At 39.3% G+C, this 23,115-nt stretch overlaps 1 protein-coding gene, 1 long non-coding RNA gene and 1 pseudogene across 2 annotated transcripts; 2 read left to right on the top strand and 1 right to left on the bottom strand.

Annotated features, from left to right (window-relative positions):
• The first annotated feature begins 3,272 nt into the window (after positions 1-3,272).
• LOC119876776 lies at positions 3,273-5,101 on the top strand (annotated as a pseudogene).
• An 8,417-nt stretch (positions 5,102-13,518) lies between these two features.
• Positions 13,519-17,930, bottom strand: LOC119873847. The gene is made up of 2 exons (XR_005366471.1): positions 17,550-17,930; positions 13,519-17,128 (listed from the first exon to the last, which is right to left on the bottom strand). It is a non-coding gene; the product is annotated as an uncharacterized LOC119873847 (long non-coding RNA).
• IFGGB2 (interferon-inducible GTPase 1-like) lies at positions 16,431-21,331 on the top strand. Its single transcript, NM_001313802.1, is given in 2 exon segments — positions 16,431-16,514; positions 18,589-21,331. A coding segment is annotated over 1 exon segment (1,326 nt). The 5' UTR covers positions 16,431-16,514; positions 18,589-18,608; the 3' UTR covers positions 19,935-21,331.
• Positions 21,332-23,115: the final 1,784 nt, after the last annotated feature.

The following is a 23,115-nucleotide window of genomic DNA, read 5'->3' as shown; positions in this document are numbered from 1 at the left end:
TCCTAGATATCTTATGGTTTTTGGTGCAATTGTAAATGGGATAGATTTCTTGATTTCTCTTTCTTCTGTCTTATTGTTATTCCACAACAGCCAAAGGTGTGTTGAAAAATACACCTAAAACTTGTGGCATCACAATTCCGGTCTTCAAGCTATATTACAGAGGTGTAATCATATCAAGAAAGTATGGTACTGGCATCAAAACAGTTGCAGAGATCCAATGAATAGAACAGAGACCCCAGAAATGGACCCTCAACTCTATGATCAACTAATCTTCAACAAAGCAGGAAAAGAATATCCAATGGAAAAAAGACAGTATCTTCAATGGTGTTGGGAAAATTTGATAGGCACATATAGAGGAATGAGACTGGACTGCTGTCTTACACCATATACAAAAAATGAACTAAAAATGGACAAAAGATATATATGTGGACCAGCATCCATCAAAATCCTAGAGGAGAACACAGGCAGCAACCTCTTTGACCTTGGCCGCAGCAACTTCCTGCTAGACATATCTTCAAAGGCAAGGGAAACAAAAGTAAAAATGAACTATTGGGACTTCATCAAGATACAAAGCTTATGCAAAGCAAAGGAAACAGTCAACAAAACTAAAAGGCAACCTCCAGAATGGGAGAAGATATTTTTAAATGTCTCATCAGATAAAGGGCTTGTATTCAAAATCTGTAAAGAACTTACTGGGGACGCCAGGGTGGCTCAGCGGTTGAGCATCTGCCTTTGGCTCAGGGCATGATCCTGGTCCAGGAATTGAGTGCCGCATCGGGATCCCTGCGAGGAGCCTGCGTCTCCCTCTGTCCATCTCTCTGCTGCTCTCTGTGTGTCTCTCATGAATAAATAAATAAAATCTTAAAAAAAAAAAAGAACTTATCAAACTCAGTACCCAAAGAATAATCTAGTCAAGAAATGGGCAGAAGACATGAACAGACATTTCTTCAAAGAAGGCATATAAATATGTGGAGGAGGAGAAAATTAAAGCCATTCCACCTTGAGTTCAGCGTTAGCACAACTCAAGAAGAAGAGAGCATCTCAGGCCCCTGTGAATAAGAGCTGAAATTCGCCTTGCTTCAGTTACAGGAAAAAACAGCTTATAGCTTAATGCCCTAGAAAGCCCCATATTAGAATGAGAACAGAGCTCAAGCCAGTGGCAGGAAGCCCCATATCAGAATGAGAACAGAGCTCAATGCCCTTGAAAGCCCCATATCAGAACTTGAGAAATTCCTCCACCCCTTCTGGAGGTACCATAGACCAGCCCATAAAACTAAGCTGGAACCCACTTCGGGGTCCAAGTTCCTGCTCTGCTGTGTTGGGTACACTTGGACCCAAGCTTGAGCTTGTAAATAAACCATTGTGTGTTTGCATTGGTGTGGGCTCCTTGGTGGTTTCTCCGATTCGCAATCTTGAGCACAACAAATGGCCAACAGATACATGAGAAAATGCTCAACATCACTCAGCATCAGAGAAATACAAATCAAAATTGCAATGAGATACCACTCTTACCATTCAGAATGGCTAAAATTAACAAGTCAGGGAACAAGAGATATTGGCAAGGATGTAGAGAAAGGGGAACCCTCTTACACTGCTGATAGAAATGCAAGCTTGTACAGCCACTCTGGAAAACAGTATGAAGGTTCCTCAAAAAGTTGAAAATAGAACTACCCTATGACCCAGCAATTGCACTACTAGGTGCAATTGCATAGGTGTTTATGCAAAGGATACAAATATAGTGATTCAAAGGGGCACCTGCACCCTAATGTTTATAGCAGTAATGTCCACAAGAGCCAAACTATGGAAAGAGCAAAGATATCCATTGATAGATGAATAGATAAAGAAGAGGTGGTAAGACATAGATACAATGAAATATTACTCAGCCACCAAAAAAATAAAATCTAACCATTTGCAAAAATGTGGATGGAACTATAGGGTATTATGCTAAGGGGAAATAAGTCAATCAGAGAAAGACAATTATCATATAATATTATTCATATGTCAAATATCAGAAACAAAACAGAGGAAAAATGAAATAAGATGAAATCAGAGAGGAAGACAATCCATAAAAGTCTCTTAACTGTAGGAAACAAGCTGAGAGTTGTTGGAGGGGAGGTGGGGGGGGGAATGGGTTAACTGGGTGATGGGCATTAAAGAGGGCACTTGATGTACTGAGCCCTGGGTGTTATATGCAACTGTTGATTCACAAAATTCTACCCCTGAAGCTAATAATACAGTATATGTTAACTAGATTGCATTTAATTTTTTAAAAATAAAAATAGGGATACCTACTTTGCTCCATTTTAATATTCATTTCAATTTTCTTGAATCTTTGGGATTCTCCATTTAACCAGTAATATCATCTTCCTGGGTACTTCATTAGTAATCAGTTAAATAAAATCCTCAAGGCAATGAAACGCCGGGACACCTGCACCCCGATGTTTATAGCAGCAATGGCCACGATAGCCAAACTGTGGAAGGAGCCTCGGTGTCCAACGAAAGATGAATGGATAAAGAAGATGTGGTTTGTGTATACAATGGAATATTACTCAGCTATTAGAAATGACAAATACCCACCATTTGCTTCAACGTGGATGGAACTGGAGGGTATTATGCTGAGTGAAGTAAGTCAGTCGGAGAAGGACAAACATTATATGTTCTCATTCATTTGGGGAATATGAATAATAGTGAAAGGGAATATAAGGAAAGGGAGAAGAAATGTGTGGGAAATATCAGAAAGGGAGACAGAACGTAAAGACTGCTAACTCTGGGAAACGAACTAGGGGTGGTAGAAGGGGAGGAGGGCGGGGGGTGGGAGTGAATGGGTGACGGGCACTGGGGGTTATTCTGTATGTTAGTAAATTGAACACCAATAAAAAAATAAATTAAAAAAAATCCTCAAGGCATAATCATATTATACTTATTTGAGAGTTATGATTGAAAAGTAATTCTGTAGGACATGTGATTGTGATGAATATTTAGTATGCCGCTGCTGGCAAAAGCCCACTGGTAGTTCTTGAGACAACTTTATGTCTATAAGTATTTTTAAAATCATAGTCTCCTCACTCATAGTGGATAAGAATCCTCATCTATAAGATACTAATGATGACCTTAATTGTCATGATATAATCAGATACCTATGTTTCAAAAGCATGCAGAAATGAATAGGGAAAATTAGAGCTCTTATCTACTTCCTCTTGCATTTTTTGTCATATGCTCTAAATCCCACCCAAATTCTCCCATCAGATGAGGAAAATGGACATTAAGCTGCCATGAGGCAATTTTTACCTCATGAGAGGATTATGTGCTTGGCTATCCCTCTTATAGAACACACATCCTGGGGGACTTTTCTCTGCCTCCAGCCTCTCCAACAAGACAAGTCTTGCTCCTATTTGCTTCAGGGATGGGACTTGAGCTATGTCTGCAATTCTTCTGTGCTCCCCAATGTACTGGCCTGACTGATTTTTCTTGCAGAAGGAAAATGGTTTGAGCTCTGTATTGAGATTTCAGGAAAATGCACTGTCTGTATTCATTTCTCATTGCTGTGTAATAAATCAACACAAATTTAGTGGCTTAAGACAACTCAGATTTATTGGCTTATAGATCCAGAGGGTATTTGTCTAAAATGAACCTTAATGGAGTTATAATGAAGGAGTCAGCAAGATTGGTTACTTCTGGAGGCTCCAAAAGACAATCTATTTCTCTGTCTTTTCCAGCTTATAGCAAGTAACGAATTCCTTAGCTTCTGGTCCTTCTTAAATCTTACATGTTTCTGGATCTTCACTCCAGCCTCTGATACTTTCATTTTATTTCTTCTATATTTAGCCTTGCCTTCTTTATATAAGGTCCCCTGTGACTATATCACTACATTAATTAGTATGGCAAGGAGGATCATCTCTCCAGAAACCCTTGCTAGAATTCAAGTAGTCCAGGAGGTGGCTAACATAAATCAGGAATCAAGAGACCAGGAGGTGGCTAACATAAATCAGGAATCACTTGTGGATGCAGAAGTATTCCCCTGGATGTGACTTTGACTGGGTAATCTGGCACTGGGAATTCCAATTTCATTATGGACTGTGGGATCTTAGTCATGATGAGGATGTTTCTGCGAGCGTAGGAGTTGTGGAGACCACCATGAAGAAAAAATTCTATCAACATTCAAAATATCCCAATGTGATCTGGGAACTGCCTGGAACTAGTGCCCCCAATTTCCTTCCACTTATGTATCTTGAAATGGTGGGATTTGCTAACTAAGACTACTTCACAATCATTCTACCTCACAGTTTAACTTCAGTGATTACATGCTGGCCCCCAAAATCAAGAAGCTAGACAAGAAGTTCTACTTTATTAGAACCTAGGTGGACAGTGATTCATATAATGAAGAGAAAAAGCAAGCTCGGGTTATTAAAAATAGAGAGAGTTCTTCAATAGGTATGAGAGAACTGCCTGGCTAATCTCAGCAACATCAGAATGCCTGAGTCAGGAACCTTCTTAGTCTCCAACTTTGACCTGGATGACTTTGATTTCCCAAGACTGGAGGAAACCCTGCTGAAGGAGCCCCCTGTTCATAGTGCTATACTTTTGAGATCCTGTTGCCCAATTTGTCTGGTGCTTCCACTGAAATGAAGAGAGCTTTCTTCAAGGAAACTATCTGTCTGGATGCTCTGAAATCTTCCCTGGATGCCCTGAAGTCAGCATTGGCCTTTTTCTTCTTTATGTTGTACTTCAGTGACTTTGATTTGCCCCAGGAGGAGAGGTCCTTGAAACTTTACCAAAGCCATTTCTCTTTGGATGCAAAATCAGTCAAAAAGATTGCTGAGAAGCTGGGCATATCTGTGGAGGAGACTGAATTTCACCATGTAGTTGAATTTCTGCTTGCTTGTGAAGGATAACAGCATAGCAGCCAAGGCCATGAATTCCAGTTTTTGAAAATCTACTTTCCACATTTGAAATTTAACCGCACAGGCCATTGATGTTAAAATTTTCTTGCATACGATTTTAGAGAGTTTTGGTTTACAACTATGCCACAGAGATGAGTTGAATTGCCTAACAGAACAACAAATGATGTTACATTTTTAAAAAGATTTTATTTATTTATTTATTTATTTATTTATTTATTTATTTATTTATTTATTCATGAGAGACACACACACATGCACAGAGGCAGAGACACAGGTAGAGGGAGAAGCAGGCTCCATTCGGGACTCGATCCCAGGACTCTGGGATCACACCCTGAGCCAAAAATAGGTGCTAAACTGCTGAGCCACCCAGGGATCCCCTATATGGTGTTATGTTTTGTCAGTGGTAGGGTCCTGTTCCACACTGATACTCCACTGCTATGCAAAGGAGATTTGACCATGGTCTCTCCCTACACTCCCTGGTCTATATTGCTTAAAACGTGACAGAAATACATCCCATACTTTTCCTTATTCTCATGTATTATGAGGTAGTGTACATTTGCTTGATTTACTCAGATAATAAACATTAGGCAACAATCAAGATAATTGTTATCCATTGGCTTTTTATGAAGGATTTTCCCCAGTCATCATATCAATATCCTATCACCAAACTAAGTGAAATCCACTAGTATGGAAACATGTCCAAGTAAATAATCTATTGTGTAAGAGGACACTAACAGGGAGGGCACTATAGCAGGGAGTTGCAAGAGGAATAGGTTAATGTTCTATGATGTATTTACAGATATTACAGGGTAACAGAGGGAAGGGAACAAAGTCAGGGTTTATATTTCTAAGACTTTACTGACCCTAGATGGGCAAGAGACCTGTGAACAGGGAACAATGAAGGGCAGGAGATATGAGAGAGTGAAGGTAAATTAGGAAGGAGACTGGAAAGCAAAGATGAATTCAATAGGCAAATTGGAAGAATAGTGTTTTTGTTTCCACATAAATTTCTACATCAGATTTGTGAAATGAGACTTGGCAAACATATCTCCCTCAAGGCTCAACAACAGTTATACCTGCTGTTACTGTAATTGAGATTTTCCCACTACTTTTCTCCATCACTGGTATAGGGTGGATGCTTTATGTTGTAACAGGTGTACATGGGGAGGCTGTCTCTCAGATGCTCCATTACTCTGAAAGTAAAGTGTGAAGAGATATAGAGAAGGACACTACTGACCCACAATCCCCTGAGCATTCCTTGCTCATCCCCTGCTCAGGGGTGGTCTCCTGTAGGGCAGAATGTTGTCAGTAAGGTAGACAGTGAATGACTGTGCTACATCATGTATAACAGATGTTTGAAGTATTCAAGAGGAGTTCTTGACTCTCTTGTAAGGGACATTGAACTTAAATATTTTGTTTCTTAGATATTGATATGCATCCCTAGTGCTGAATTTACCCTCTCAGAGTCCTACTTATTCAGTTTCCACGCTGACTGGGTATACTGTCTTTTATTTCCTGCCCTGACCACCCAGAGTTAACAAAGACTCTCCAGGTTTCAGGGCTCAGTCCTTGAAAGACCACCCTCAGTTCAGTCACCAGCTGCACTTGGAGGAATTCCCTAGGTTACTTGGACCTCCAACTGTCTACAAATTAGGGGGCCCTTATAACCCCCTCAGGCTTGCTAATTGATTAGAATGATTCATACGAGTCAGGAAACTGTTATACTTACGAGTATGGTTTTATTTAAAAGAGTACACATAGGGTGAGGTCTGGGAGGGAGTACACAGTTTCCATCCTCTCTCCATGGAGCCAGAGTGTGCACCCTCCCGGAACATCAATGTAAATATCAACCAAGAAGCCCACTGACCCTCGGTATTTAGAGTTTTTGATTGAGTCTTCATTGCAAAGACATGATTGATCAAATCTTTGGCTCCTTGATGGAGCTCGTCTCCACCTGCCTTCTCCTCAGAGGTCCAGCTGGCCCAAAGTCCCCATCCTCTAAACATGGTTGGTCTTCCTGGTGGCCAGCCACTGACCTGAAGCTACCTAGGATCCCACCTGGAATCAACTCATTAGCATAACAAGGTCAACTTCTTTCACTCAGGAAATTCCCAGGGTTTCTGAAGCTGTGCCAGGAACCAGGGACAAGGACTAGATACACTGTTTATTAGACTTCACCCCCAGGGAGTTTGGGCTGTCCAAGGTTAACGGGGGGTGGGGGGGGTGGGGGGGTGGGCATGAGAGTCATTTTCCAGGACTCAGCCTGTGTTCTCTGATTCCAGATTCAGATTCTGCCTGGCCTGGAGCCTGGGGCCTGGTTAGAGTGTCCTCTTGGGGGTCGCTGAGAAGCCCCCTGCCTGGGATCCTGTGCCTTCCTCTCACTCATGTTGCCAAAACACACAAAATCACTGTCCATGGTGCCTTTCAGTTTCACTTCCTGGCAATGCCTGTGTTTCTCAGAAAAGGAGCCCTCAGAACTTTCCTTTCACTTTCTGTTCCTGGAAATGCAGGGCTCTACAATGTGCTGGCTGCCTCTTTACTATTGGCCAAATTCCTGTGAGGGTGGAACAGAGGCCAGAGATTATTTAAATCCCGCCAGCTCCTCACACACAGTTTAGACATTGCAAGTGACAGCTCTTTTATCTCTGCAGAGTGACCACACCAGCACACAGGACCTGTTCCAGTGCGAGGCCAGTCTGTGCAGAGGAGTGTTTCTGCCCTGGGCTGCAGGGAGCACTTCATCCAGGCTCTGCATTTCCTGCCCTGCCAGAGGACACATTCAGAGCTCAACCCTGACACCAGAAGTCTCTTTTCTTTCAGGAGCTGGTAAGCAAGAGGCTACTTTGGATTGTGTGGAGATCTAAAAATAGAATCATAGATCTGTAGGTCTAAGGGTGGGAGAGACTGGATGCTCCATTTTGGGTGCTGTGGACTTGGTAGACTGAGGGCAGGATGTCTGGTGGATGAAGCAGTTAACTATTTGGGACATTTTCAGAGAGCAGCTTCAGAACACACTTTATTCATAAGAACTGCAGAAGGATCACGTGAATGTCAGGGCTCTCAGTGCATAGGGCCTTTTCCCTAAGAGCTTCTGGATCGGACACTTCCCATCTCTTGCCTAAATACCTTTCCCTGGGGAGATGATGCATATTAATCTGTTGAAAAAATTCAAATCAATAAATTTTAATGAGCTAATCAGCTTTATTAAATGATTCATGGATTAGGCAGCATCTTATCTAGCAAATAGAAAGGAGATCCATGGGACCCCTGGGTGGCTCAGTGGTTGAGAGTCTGCCTTTGGCTCAGGGCATGATCCCAGTGTCCTGGGATCAAGTCCTACATCAGGCTTCCTGCGTGGAGCCTGCTTCTCCCTCTGCTTATGTCCCTGCTTCTCTCTCTGTGTGTGTCTTTCATGAATAAATAAATAAATAAAATCTTAAAAAAAAAAAGAAAGAAAAGAAAGGAGTTCCATTGAGCTGTAGGAAAGGAAATGTTTTTAAACTAAGAGAAGTAGAGAAAAAGAAAGAAGTCATTAACAATTCCTTTGCCACTGTGAGGGCATCAGCCGTGCAGCAGAGCTTCAAGCTAACTGGAAAACACACACAAAGAACATACTGATAACCAGTGCTAGGTGACACTAGGATAAAGATGAGCTGTGGGTATACAACTGTCTCAGAAGAGGAGGTGTGAAGCCTCTAGGGCAAAAGTAATTTTTCCGGGATAATGGGCCTGACAAGTCAGACATTGCTGGTAGACTGTTTCCACAATTTTATAGAAGTCCCCCTTCCAATGTCTAGCCATAGTTTGAGTCATTTTAAATGCATATGATGGGAGAAGGAATGAAAAAACAACAACAAAAAGGAGCTGCTAGTGAGCCAAGAAAAACAAAGCAGCTGTTTTGGGTTTCCCAAAAAGCCCTGACTGTTCAAGTTACAGCCATTGTTTATCTATCTTATTTTCTCTGGGTCAGAAGCAGAGTGTTGCCATGATAGCCTGACATCAGAATGGCAAAAATCTCTGAGGCAATGAGGGACATTTTTGCAGCAGCAGAATGGATTTTGTCCACATGTGCCACAGTCTTTATAGATTCTTTTGGGGGCTGCCTTCGCATGAATGTCAGCTGGAGCATTTTCCTGATATTCTGGGGTAGTTCTTTCAGTGTGAGCCTCAGTTTTGATGACAGCAATTGCAGAAGGTAGGAGAGTAATTACAAGTGATAACATTATACTAGGACATATCAAATTTCCAGGAATTTTACATAATTTCTAGAACATTTATATACCTATACAAATACAACATAAAACACTGGATTTTTTTTTTTTGTAGAAAGATCACCACTTACTACCAAAAGTAGATTAAATGCTAAAAACAAAGAAAATTTGTCCTTTTAATAAATAGGAAACCAAATGCTAATTTTGCACCAGCTTACCTTTGTATTAAAATTTATTCATTCCAATGTCAGTTTGACTATGTATAAACTTCTTTTCCAAAAGTTTCTTTTACACAATCTTTTTAACAAAAAAAAAAAAAGAAAGAATGAAAGAAAGAAAGAAAGAAAGAAAGAAAGAAAGAAAGAAAGGAAGGAAGGAAGGAAGGAAGGAAGGAAGGAAGGAAGGTGCATCTGGTCCACATACCTTTAAAAAAAAAAACTTTTCTTTCATTCAGAGAAGTTTCCTTTTTTAATTTTTGTAGCTATAACAAAATATATTAGAGTTCTCAACCCTTAGAAACTTTCATTTTTATTGAAAACGAAGTGGTAAGCATGAGTTAACTGTGTCTTACACCAGCATTTTTTAGATTGGCAAATTTAGAAATATACTTTGTAATTTCAACAAACGTGCTTTTTCTATAGTACAACTTTTCAATAAAGACCTCAAAAAAAGTGTACCAATGGATGTACATTTAACTTTAATTAAGACGTCAAAATTAGAGAAAACTAATTTTAGTAATCAATGTTTCATTATTTATCTTATTTGGAAATGATCTAAATATAGTGAATTTAACTATATTCACTAAATTTCACTAAATATAGTGAATTTAACTTAAATCATTACTTACTCTAACTCAGTAAAATATTAAGGTTTTAGCTTAGATTTCAGAAAGATTTTGGAAACTGTATAGAAGTTTATCCAATTTCTTTTTCTTAAGTAAGCTCCATGTCTAACATGAGGCTTAACCTCATGACTGCAAGATTAAGAGTTGCATGGCCTAAGAAGTGAACCATACAGTGGCCCCTACAAGTTGACCTTAATTTTTAAAAAATTAATTTCCACATTTATTCAATATTTTTGTTCTTAACAATTATGTTTAGATTACTCATAAAATGAGTACTCATAAGTCATGAGACATCAAAGTCAATTATTCTGCCAAGTATTTTTATTTTTTATTAAGTTTTTAATTTTAATGCCAGTATAGTTGATATAGACTGTTATATTAGTTTCGGGTATACAATATGGTGATTCAACAGTTCTATACATTACTCAGTGCTCCTCATAGTAAGTGTACTTTTTAATCCCCAGCACCTTTTTCATCCATCCTCCACCTACCTCCCACCTGGTTACCATCAGTTTGTTCTCCATAGTTAACAGTCTGTTTCTTGATTTGTCTGTCTCTTTTTCCCCCTTTGCTCATTAGTTTTCTTTCTTACATTCTACATATGAGTAAAATCATATGGTATTTGTCTATGTTTGACTGACATATTTCACTTAGCATTAATACTCTCAAGCTGTATACATGTCATTGCAAAAGGCAAAATTCCATCTTCTTTTTTTAGAGATTTTATTTATTTATTTGAGAGCATGACCTGGGGGGAAGGGAAAAGGGAGAGGGAGAATCAGACTCCCTGCTAAGCAGGGATCCCAAGGTCGGACTTGATCCCAGGACCTGCAGATCATGACCTGAGCCAAAGGCAGACACTTTTAACCAACTGAGGCACCCAGGTACCCCAAGATTTCATTCTTTTTATGGCTAAAAACCATTCTATTACATATATATCACATTTTCTTTATCCACTCATCTATCAATGGACACTCGGGCAGCTTCCATAATTTGGCTATTGAAATAATGCTGCAATAAACAGAGAGGTGCTTGTATCCCTTTGAATTAGTGTTTTTGTATTTTTTGGGTAAAGACCCAGTAGACCAATTACTGAATGGTAGGGTAGTTCTATTTTTAACTTTTTGAGGATCCTCCGTACTTTTCTTCCACAATGGCTGCACCAGTTTGCATTCCTACCAAGTGTTCACCATGCTTCCTTTCCCTCCACATCCTTGCCAACGCTTCTTGTTTCCTGTGTTGTTCATTTTAGCCATTCTGACATGTGTGTGAGGTGGTATCTCATTGTACTTTTGATTAGCATTTCCCTGATGATGAATGATGTTGAGCACCTTTTCATGTGTGTGTTGGCTTTTTGGATGTCTTTTTTTGGTGATATGTCTGTACATGTCTTCTGTCCATTTTTAAATTATTTGTTTTTTGGGTGTCGAGTTGTATTAATTCTGCATATATTTTGTATAGTAATTCCTTTTTTAAAAAAGGCTTTTCTCAAAAAAACATTTTATTTATTTTAGAGAGAAAGTATGGGGATGGGATGGAGAGAGGCAGAGTGAGAAGACAATCTCAAGCTGACTCTGCTGTGCAGGGAGCACAATGCAGGACTTGATGTCATAACCCTGAGATCATGACCTGAACCAAAATCAGGAGTCGGCTGCTTAACCAATTGAGCCATCCAGGTGCTACTTGTATACTAATTCTTTAGCTGATATATCTTTTACAAATATATTCTCTCAATTCATTAGGTTGCTTTCTAGTTTTGTTGTTTCCTTTGCTGTGCAGAGGTTTTTTACTTTCATGTAATCCCAATAGTTATTTTTGTTTTTATTTTCCTTGTTTCAGGAGATCTATCTAGAAAATTGTTGCTATGGCCAATTTCATTTACTGCCTATGCTCTCTTCTAGGATTTTTACGGTTCTAGGTTTCCCATTTATGTCTTTAATCCATTCTGAATTTATTCCTGTGTATGGTATAAGAAAGTGGTTCAGTTTGATTTTTTCATATGTAGCTGTTCAGTTTCCCAACACCTTTTGTTGAAGAGACTATCTTTTTCCAATGGATATCCTTTCCTGCTTTGGCAATGATTAATTGACCATATAATTGTGGATACATCCCTGGGATTTCTATTCGATTCCACTGAACCATATGTCTATTTTTATGCCAATAGCATTCTATATTTTTGTTTTTTATTTAAATTTCAGTTAGTTAATATGCAGTGTACTATTAGTTTCAGGGGTACAGTTTAGTGATTCAACACTTACATACAATACCCGGTGCTCATTACAAGCGTACTATTTTGATCAATACAACTTTGTAATATAACTTGATGTCAGGAAATGTGATGTCTCTAGTTTTGTTTTTATTTCTTAAGATTTCTTTGGCTATGTGGGTCTTTTTTTTTTTTTTTGTCTCTATACAGATTTTAAAATTGTTTGTTCTGGTTCTGTGAAAATTGCTGCTGGTATTTTGATAGTTTTTGCACTGAATCTGTAGCTCTCGGGTAGTATAGATGTTTTATAATATTCACTCTTCTCACCCATGAGCAAGGAAAGTCTTTCCATTTCTTTTCATTGCCTTATATTTCTTTTGTCAAAGTTTAATAGTTTTCAGAGTACAGGTCTTTCACCTCTTTGGTTAAGTTTATTCCTAGATATTTTACAGTTTCTGTTGCAATTGTAAATGCAATTGTTTTCTTGATTTCTCTTTCTGTGGCTTCTTTATTTTATTTATTTTTTAAAGATTTTATTTATTTATTCATGAGAGACACAGAGAGAGAGGCAGAGACACAGGCAGAGGGAGAAGCAGGCTCCCTGCAGGGAGCCCGACCTGGGCTCAAGCCCTGGGCTGAAAGCAGGCACTAAACCACTAAGCCACCTGCGCTGCCCCCTATGGGCATCTTTATTAGTGTGTAGGAATGCAATATTTCTGCATATTAATTTTGTATCCAGCAAATTTAATGAATCCATTTATCTGTTCTAATTTTTTTTGGTGGAGTCTTTAGGGTTTTCTATATGTAGTATCATATCATCTGCAAATAGTGAATAAGTTTTACTTCTTCCTTACCAATTGGATGGCTTTTATGTCTTTATGTTGTCTGCTATTTCTAGGACTTCCAGTATTGTGTTGAATGTGTGTTGAGAGGGGACATCCTTGTCTTTTTTCTGATCGTATGGGAAATGTCTCAGTTTTTCCCCATCGTGTATGATGTTCCCTGTGGGTATTTATTTATTTATTTGTTTGTTTGTTTTATTGGAGTTAAATTTGCCAACATATAGTATAACATCCAGTGCTCATCCCGTCGAGTGCCCCCCTCAGTGCCCATCACCCAGTCATCCCATCTCCCCTCCCACCTCCCCTTCCACTACCCCTTGTTCCTTTCCCAGAGTTAGGAGTCTCCTCGTGTTTTGTCACCCTCTCTGATTTTTCCCACTCATGTTCTCTCCTTTCCCCTATGATCCCTTTCACTATTTTTTATATTCTCTGTATGAGTGAAACCATATGATGATTGTCCTCCAATTGACTTACTTCACTCAGCATAATATCCTCCAGTTCTATCCACTGTGGGTTTTTCATAACAGACTTTTATTTTCCCATTAGTATGTTCCCATTAGTACTACTTAGGGTTTTTATTACAAATAGATGTTCTACATTGTCAAATGGTCAAATGCTTTTTGAATCTATTGAAATAACACATGCTTTTTATCTTCTCTCTTATTGATAGAATGTATCACATTGATTGTTCTGTGAATATTGAACCACTATGCATCTCATGAATAAATCCCACTATATTGTTCTCCCAAGCTATTAAAAATTTTTTGTAACAGAGAAAGCATCAACTTATTTATTTGACTTTAAGTAAACAAAGGTAGAATAAAAATGTTATTTTTAATGCTTATAAACTCTAAAGACATTTTTATTTTTATTAAACCAACAGTCTTAAATTAGCTTTAATACTGAATATTTTTCCAAATCACATGAACTTGAACAACATTTAATGTAATGTCCATTTTTCTGAGAGTTTTAGAACATTCAATCCTTACAAGTGCCTGCCTCAAACCAACCAAATAGAGCCCTTTTACAATAAAACACTCCATATATATATGGACACACAACAGCAGAGTCCTTGTCATTAGTAATTTTTGTGGAAAAGATTTTAAGATTTTGTTTAACTTAATTAAGAATTAATCTTCAAAAAAAAAAGAATTAATCTTCAGGAGGCTGTGTTAGAGTTTGGGTGCATTTTAGCAGTTGGTATTATAGAAAGGCCTCTTTCCCTTTTTTTCCCCCCTTAGTCTCAGGCAATTATGGGTGTGTTTCTATTTCAAAGACATGATAATGTGTATTACTTTAGGGGGGCAGAGAAAGAATGCAAGTTCCTCCAGGAAAGATTTGGTTTTCTAAGACCAATAACTCACAAGTCCTTTGAAATAAATGGAAAGTTTTCAGGTTGGCAAAAGAATAGGTGAACTTTGAATTGCCTCTAGAGCTGACTTGTATTTATGGTTTCTGTCAAGGCAATTCAGATAGAAGATAACTTAGAATGAGTATTCAAATTAAGGAGGATAGTGGAAAGCATTAACAATTATATCAGTTTTATGGTCTTTTGTATTGGGTACTTCATTTCTTTTTTTATCAGCTTTTAGTAGTGACACTTTCAATGAAGCTATTTTGGAATTTTGAAGCTTTTGCTTTTAAGTGCACTTCTCAAGTTATCTTTTTTTTGATGTATATTTTTTATTGGAGTTCGATTTGCCAACATATAGTAAAACACCCAGTGCTCATCCCCCCTTAGTGCCCGTCACCCAGTCATTCCATCCCCCTGCTTACCTCCTCCTCTTCCACTACCCCTTGTTTGTTTCCCAGAGTTAGGAGTCTCTCATCTTATCTAATTGGAGTGTTCCTCATAAAAACAACTATAATTCTAGATTGCAATTCCCCTGAGAGCTGGAAGCAGTTTAGTAGGACCCTTGCCATAAATGGTGTTTAGCCCACATTTCTATCCAGCCATATCTAGTTACAAATAGGGAGTGACTCACAATTTCCTCTGGCCTTACTTTATGGCTACCAATCTGAAAGTCTCCAACCCAATCTGTTAGGGACACAAACAGGATTATAGATTTTTATAGCTTCCGGAACCATAATTATTAGATATAAAATAAGCAATGTGCTAAAGTGTAGAAAAATTAACTCTGGATTTTAAAGATCCCCTTTATTTTTATTTGCTTATTTATGTATTTATTTATTAGTTTTCTTTAAATTAAAGCTTTACTTTATGTACACATTAACAGAAACCAACAGCACTGAGGTAGTAGAACTGTGGATATAAGCAAGAACCAAAGAACTAGAGGCTGGGACAAGGATTGAACCGGCAGACCTCTAAGAATGGGGACTGCAGTATGATGCCACACACATAAAGAACTGTCACTGCCACCAACAGTTCCCAACGTGGCTGAGTTCAGAACCAAGGGCTAAATTTAGAAGTTACTGCAGACTGTTCAATAGAGTGTCCTGTACACATCACCACCAATGTCCATCATGGATGAAACCAGCAGGTTCCATTAATGAAGACAGCAGACAGGAAATGGGGAATAGCCTAAGGCAGCAAAGAGCAGTAAATATAGACTGTGGCCTGGAACTGAGGAAGGGATACCAATGTGGACTTGTAGAATGAGCCAAAGACTAAAGACTGGTGCTCTGTCAGAGCCTCTGTGTTGGTGACACAGTGACTCATTAACCCTGAGGTGGAAAGGCAATTTGATCAGGAGTTGTAATGCAAAAAAAAAGAGCAGAACTCAAAGCAAGATGGACTAGCATAGCCCTTGGCAATGTTGAGAAAGACAGTGAACTAAAAAAGACTCATAGAGCCCTACACCTGTGTTTCTTGTTGTCCTCAAATACAGGTCAGAAGTTTACCTAGGATCTAGACACTGACACCAAATCTGTAAAAAAATAAAATTCAACCGAGTATATTCTAGAGGCTTAATGGTTTTATTAAATGGTTTATGAATCAGGCAGCTTCCCACCTATCAAATATAAAGGAACTCCATCAAACTCCAGAAAGGGAAAAGTTTTGAAATATAGAGAGAAAGCAGAAAAGAACCCATTGTTTTAGCCAATGTTGTCCTCCTAAGGGGAAAGTAGGGAATTTGTCAACATAGTTTTAGTGCTGACCAGGAAACAGCCATGTTGACTGCTGAAAGATCACATCCTTGGAGGTTGAAACTACTGTTAGGTACTAAGTCTTAGTTTACTGACTTGGGGCTTTAACTCAAGTGGCTCCATGATGGCCCTTTTTAGCACATCTCTCCTAGAACTGAAAGTTTTGTGTGTTGGGTCTTTGAGAGGATGAGATGAGAATTGTATGTATATATATGCACATCTAAGGATCACTGACATGGATTTCTCACATTCCCTCCCATTTCTATTCCAGCTGCAGAGGACACACTGCAAGAGGAATATAAGCTCCCAGGGATAGCATTAAAAGTACTCTGCCACTGCTTCCCTTGCATTGCTGTTTCATTAGAAAATAATAACAGAACTTCACAGGGAACATCAGGTGAGGTATGGAAACTTAACAATAGGGCATGGCTTTTGTGTGGTTGAAATTTGCTCATCACACAGAATTTTGTTTTCCACATCTATTTGCCCTCTCAATCCTGTCATTTGGTTTCCTCTGCTGTATTTGTTCTGTTCCTCAGGACCTGTCTCAGAGATTTCATCGCTTTGCTGTGTATTTTTCCCCACATCTTCTGAGAATGCACAGACATGGAACCATATCTGATAGGGCTGAAGTCTCACCTTGTTGGCCCCTTCATAAGGCCCTGATTGTGTATGCCTCTTTCACACTGAGGCTTGCTCATTCTGCTTTGAGTGGTACCTGCTCTCCAAAGGGATGATATTGTTTGCCCTTCACACAGCCAAATGTTGGCCCTGCACATGCCACATCCTCAAGATTTCCACTCTACGACATGTGAAGAATATTCCTGCTGAGCAGTCAGAAGTGCTTTTTTTAAAAGTTGCTTCATAGCAATCTTGAAATGTAGATTCCCACCATTCTCTCTTCTAAGGAGAATGTTTGCACTCCCCATTCATATGTATACCAGTCCAGACCTTGTACACTTGCTCTGAATATTTCTTCCCAAATTTGTTTTTGCCATCCTCTCCTGAATTGTAGCCTATGGAATAAAGCAAAAAGGAGAAAAAATAAGTGGGAAATATCAGAAAGGGAGATAGAACATGAAAGACTCCTGACTCTGGGAAATGAACTAGGGGTGGTGGAAGGGGAGGTGGGCGGGGGGTGGGGGTGACTGGGTGGCGGGCACTGAGGTGGGCACTTGACGGGATGAGCACTGGGTGTTATTCTGTATGTTGACAAATTGAACACCAATAAAAAATAAATTTATTAAAAAAATTGTAGCCTATGGCTACCAGGAAGCTCCTGGAGGATGTGCCTGATCCCTCACTTTTAGTCTAAGGACACTTCTCTAGCCTATATGCTGCCTAGACATCAGTGCTAACTTGAGGTAACTTGTTTCTTGGTTTAAAAACTCTGCACCCAATCTCTGCAGGGGATAGTATACAAATACTTCACATTACATTTAGTCCTGAGTATATGATTTCTTCTGGTGCCCTATCTCAAGGTACAAGTCTCCAGTGATCAGATAGGTCCAGGATTCCAGAACCAGCTCAGTCTGACTGACAGCAGGAAAAATGACAGAGGGACTTCCTTATCGTGGCTGGCTTCTTACAACATCCCATTCAGCTGCTGCTTCAGTCTTTGCTCATAAGACATTTTCCACCAGTGGCACTTTATATACCAGTCAGTCCTCTAGGTGGTTTATCTCTCCTACTGGTTTCTGTCCCCTATTATACGCAGGCTTGAAGTAGGTGATGGGTGATCTCAGACAGTTGGGGTGGTTCATAAAAATTCCTAGGTGGATAGTCCAACATGCTTTTTTAGAATACGGAAGTCCATTTCACCTACTGTTACTACTCCAGGAAAAATAGAGAGTCCTTTCAACACCTTGTTTCATGAGCCAGCACACTTTCTAGGTAAAAGAAAACACATTTGCAATCATTAAACGTTTCTATCTTTTCATAAAGATACACAGTATCTTTCTGAGAAGGAAAGAAGCCACTCATCTTTATTTAGCTACCTCATATAAGACCCAAAGTCTATGACATGAGGTTGGAAGTTATCAGAAGGGGATTTTCTGGAGGGTCTCACACCACAGGTGGGAAGGGATATGGTGGTGAATATCAGTGCTGTCTTTTAGATTTTCTACCATAAAGAAGTATTATTTTCATAATATTACAAATAAAAAAAACTAAAACAAGATAAAGAAAGGATAATATGGGCAGGAAAGTTTCAGTAGAAGAATCAGGCTTTGAAATTTGTCTGGAAGAATGAAAAGCATCTTAAACAAGAAGGGCTTTCCAACCTAAGGGAAGTGCCTGAACAAGGGCAAACTTTGCATCCAGGTCAGAAGTCCACACAATGCCTGGACAGAAAGAGAAGGGCTCCTGGATACAATGTTGTGGCCAGGACTGATGTTATATCTGTCCCTAATGGCATAGTCAAGCCACCACTTGTTGTACTAACTCTTTTTTCTTCCCTCTTCTCTCCTCCCCATAGTGCCTTTTACTATTCCAGCCATGGGTCAGTCCCCTCCTTCCACACCCTCGAATAGAAATGGTGGTGATTTGGCCTCCAGCTTTGACAAGTTTTTTAAGGAATTCAAGCTGGATAGCAAAATTATCTCTCAGGAGACCATCAGCACAATTCAATCACATCTGGAGAAAGGGGATCTTCAGAGTGCATTTTCTGCAATCAATGATGCATTGCGAGATATTGACAATGCCCCACTGAACATTGCTGTGACCGGGGAATCTGGGACAGGAAAGTCCAGCTTCATCAATGCCCTGCGGGGCATGGGGCATGATGAAGAAGGGGCTGCCCCCACTGGGCCAGTGGAGACAACTTTTCTCAGAAAGGCCTATAAACACCCAAAGTTTCCCAATGTGACATTTTGGGATCTGCCTGGCATAGGGACCACTAGCTTTCAGCCTCAGGACTATCTGGAGAAAATGGTATTTAGGGAGTATGACTTCTTTATTATCATCTGTGCTACACGCTTCAAAATCAATGATGTGCAACTGGCTACTGCAATTAAAAAAATGAAGAAGAATTTCTACTTTGTCCGATCTAAAGTGGATAGTGATTTATATAATCTAAAAAGAATTAAACCCAGAGAATTCAATAAGGATGAAATCCTGCAAAAGATCCGCAATGACTGTGTGAAACATCTGATGGAGGCCAATATGAGTGATGCTCAGGTCTTCTTAGTCTCCAGCTTTGAGTTATCTGACTATGATTTCCAAAGCCTGGAGACCACCCTTCTGAGGGAGCTCCCTTCCCACAAGCGCCACATCTTCATGCAATACCTGCCGATTGTTACTGAGGCCACCATTGACCGGAAGAGGGATTGCCTGAGACAAAAGGTCTGGCTGGAGGCCATTAAAGCTGGAGCATCAGCCTCCATCCCTTTGGTGGGCTACATCAGTGATAACGATGTGGAAACTTTAAAGGATACTTTAACTCTCTACAGGTCTTACTTTGGATTGGATGATATATCCCTGAAAACCATAGCCAAGGACTTGAATGTGTCCGTGGAGAAACTCAAGGCAAACCTTATGTTTCCCCATTTGCTATCAGTTGAAAAGTACGATGAACCATTAGGGGAAAAACTGTTGAAATATGTGGAAAAATTCTGCTCTGTTAGTGGAGGACCCATTGCTGCTGGTATTTACTTTAGGAAGATTTACTATTTGAAAAATTATTTCCTTGACACCGTGGTGAGTGATGCAAAAGTTCTCCTTAAAAAGGAAGAGATTTTTAAGGACCCTGTGGACTCTGAGCAAACCTATCTACATACGAATGTTGGAAATGAAAATGGGAAAAGTGACACATCCAGCTCCTGAATTATTCTCAGTGCTGGCATGGCAGTGGTCCCTGGAAAAATGACTTAGGGCTTCCTTCAAACATCTTGACCCACTGCCCTCAAGGTGTATCACAGGCATCTCCATAATTCACTCTTGAATAAACCTTGAACTTAGTGACTATTATTTGACAGTGAGAATAATGAGCTCTAAAGAATCCTTCCTTCATATGATCCTTCCTGGGAAAATGAAAGAGAGGAATCTGGAATTTTCTGCTACTGGAGAGAATAACTCTTTGTGTGATGGTTGCTTAATAACCCAGCACTGGAATTTCTACTGACATAGTAGTAAAAAATGGCTATGCACATAGTGGGTTCTGAAAAATGGATTTTTATATAAATGGGTACATAATACATCTTTGGTGTTCTGACACTCTGTAATGAATCCATACATTCTTTTTCTTAAAGTTTTAATTTAAATTCCAGTTAGGGAACAGACAGTGTAATATTAATTTCAAGTGTATAATATAGTGGTTCAACACCTCCATGTAATACCCAGTGATCATCACAAGTGCACTCCTTAATTTCTACCTCCTGTTTAACCCTTCTTTTCAGTCACTTCTCTTCTGGTAACCATTAGTTTCTTCTCTATAGTTAAGTGTCTCTATCTTGATTTGCCTTTCTCTGTCTCTCTTTTTTTTCCTCTTTGTTCATTGTTTTGTTTCTTAAATTCCACACATGAATGAAATAATATATGTCTTCACTGACTGACATTCCATTTAACATAATTTTCATCCATGTCATTATAAATAGCAAGATTTCATTCTTCTTTATGGCTGAGTAATATTTCATTATATCTATATCCATGTCTTTATCTATATCTATATATCATATCTTAATCCATTGATCAGTCAGTGGACACGTGGGCTGTTTCCATTGTTTGGCTATTGTAGATAATGCTGCTATAAACATTGGGGTCATATGTCTTTTAATTAGTATTTTTATAATTTTGGGGTATATACCTAGTAAACAATTGCTGGATCATTGGGTGCTTCTATTTTTAACTTTTTGAGGAATCTCTATACTGTTTTTCAGAGTGGCTGCACCAGTTTGCATTTCTACAAATGGTTCAAGGGGATTCCCCTTTTTCCACATCCTCACCAACACCTGCCATTTTATTGTGTTATGGATTTTAACCATTCTGATGGGTACAGGTTGATATATCATTGCAGATCTGATTTGTATTTCCTTGATACTGTGTGATGTTGAGCATCTTTTCATGGATCTGTTAGCTATCTGGATATATTCTTTAGAAAAATGCCTACTCATGTCTTCTGCCCATGATTAATAAGATTATTTGCTATTTGGATGTTGAGTTTTATATTCTTTATACATTTTGGATACCACCCCTTTATCAGATATGTCATTTGCAAATATATTGTCCCAGTTCAGAGGTTGCGTTTTAGTTTTGTTGATTGTTTCCTTCACTTTGCAGAAGCTTTTTGTTTTGATGAAGTCCCAATAGTTTATTTTTGCTCCCTTGCCTCAGGAGACTCTTCTAGAAAGAAGTTGCCAAAGCCAATATCAGAGAAGTTACTACCTGTGTCCTCTTCTAGGATTTGTATGGTGTCAGGTCTCACATTTGTTAATCCATTTTCCATTTTTTTTTGTGTATGGTGTAAAGAAATGGTGCAGCTTCAGGAAGTGTCTCTGGTGTGTGCTTCATGTTGTGTTTTGGCTGCTTTGCCCTTCAGGCCAATTATCCGTAGAGGCTCTCCCTGCCTGCAGTAGGCAATGTTTGGTCCTTATCCTGAATGTCATGAGTTTTAACTAGGCATATTCTGGTCTTCTTGTGAAATGAGACCTAGCACCACCTCCATGAGAACTGATGCCCTGCAGAACTCTGGTCAGTGGGAGATCTCAGGTAGGCAGGGGTTTGTGCTGGTCTTCTGGTGGAGGAGCCTGTCACACTGGGACTGATGGAAGCCTGACTAATAAGGGCACTTCCATTGGAGCTCAGGAGTGTGGGGCTTGGTATATGCAAGTTAAGCAGCCAGTGCTGGCACTGTGCTGTTTCCTGTTGGTGGCTCTACATTTATGCTGAGGGGTGAGAGAGAGAATTGATAATGGCCACTTCCTTTGTTCCCAGGGAAGTGTCTCCATGATGTAGATTCTCAGGGAGTGGTCTGACCAGATTGAATCATTTCCCCACTGTGTACCCCAAGTGCTATTTAGATCACTGTTTCCAGGCTGTCTGTCCTGGAGTTGTTTCCCTGTGTTGTCTCCAGGAACAGTGCAGTGCCTTCTGGGCTCTAACCTAGTGAAGCCCACTGACTTTTAAGACTCCGGGCTTTCAGCCCCACTGATTTCAAGAACTCATGACATTCAGATACTCTCATTTCTCAAGCCAGTTGCTTTGGGGAAATATTCTCCTTGTACCTTATCCTGTGTGCTCCACTCTCTTGTCCTTCTCTATAACCATGCCTCCTACCCCTCCTAAGCACCTGCAATCCCTTTCTCCCTTAAACCACAGTTCTGCACTTCCTATCTTCTTTGATGTAACCTCTTCTCTCCTTTAGTCATGGGGTTTAGTTCTGCAGTCTTTGTGGTCTATTTCTGGGGTATTTAGGATGATTTGATTACTATCTAGTTGCATTCACAGGACAAAGTGAGCCTAGGGTCCTCCTACTCCGCCACCATTTTCTTCTCCAAAACATTTGCTTTCATTCATGAATGTATAAATTCTGATTGTTAATAGATCATCAGTTATGTTGACATATCTTCCTTATCCTTTCTAGGGTTATCATTGTATTTAATAAACATAAAAGATAGTGAGATGAACATGTGTCACAGAAAATGAAAGAGAAACATAAGCTAAGGAAAATATTTATGGGATATTTGTGAGAGAGAATTATATAAGATAGGAACATAGTTAAAGGATTTGCATATTGTGTGTCTAGACACTCCTTGCTTGCTAGCAGTATATTTTGTGCCTAAACTTGAGAAGTTAAGGAATAAGGAACAAGAGGATTGTGACAACAACATGGAAATTTTAAAAAATTTTTCAAAAGGTCCTTAATAAGAAAAAATATTTGGTCAACCACAAGAAAAGTTTTAGAAAGACCACAAATACACAGGGGTTAAAGAACATCCTACTAAAGAATGAACAGGAAATTAAGGGAGAATTTTAAAAATGCATGGAAACAAATGAAAATGAAAGCAAG

The sequence above is a fragment of the Canis lupus genome, chromosome 11 (assembly GCF_011100685.1).
Source record: "Canis lupus familiaris isolate Mischka breed German Shepherd chromosome 11, alternate assembly UU_Cfam_GSD_1.0, whole genome shotgun sequence".
In the NCBI taxonomy this organism is placed as follows: Eukaryota; Metazoa; Chordata; class Mammalia; order Carnivora; family Canidae; genus Canis; species Canis lupus.
Note: the sequence above shows the minus strand (reverse complement) of the source record. Positions and strands in the feature narration are given on the sequence as shown.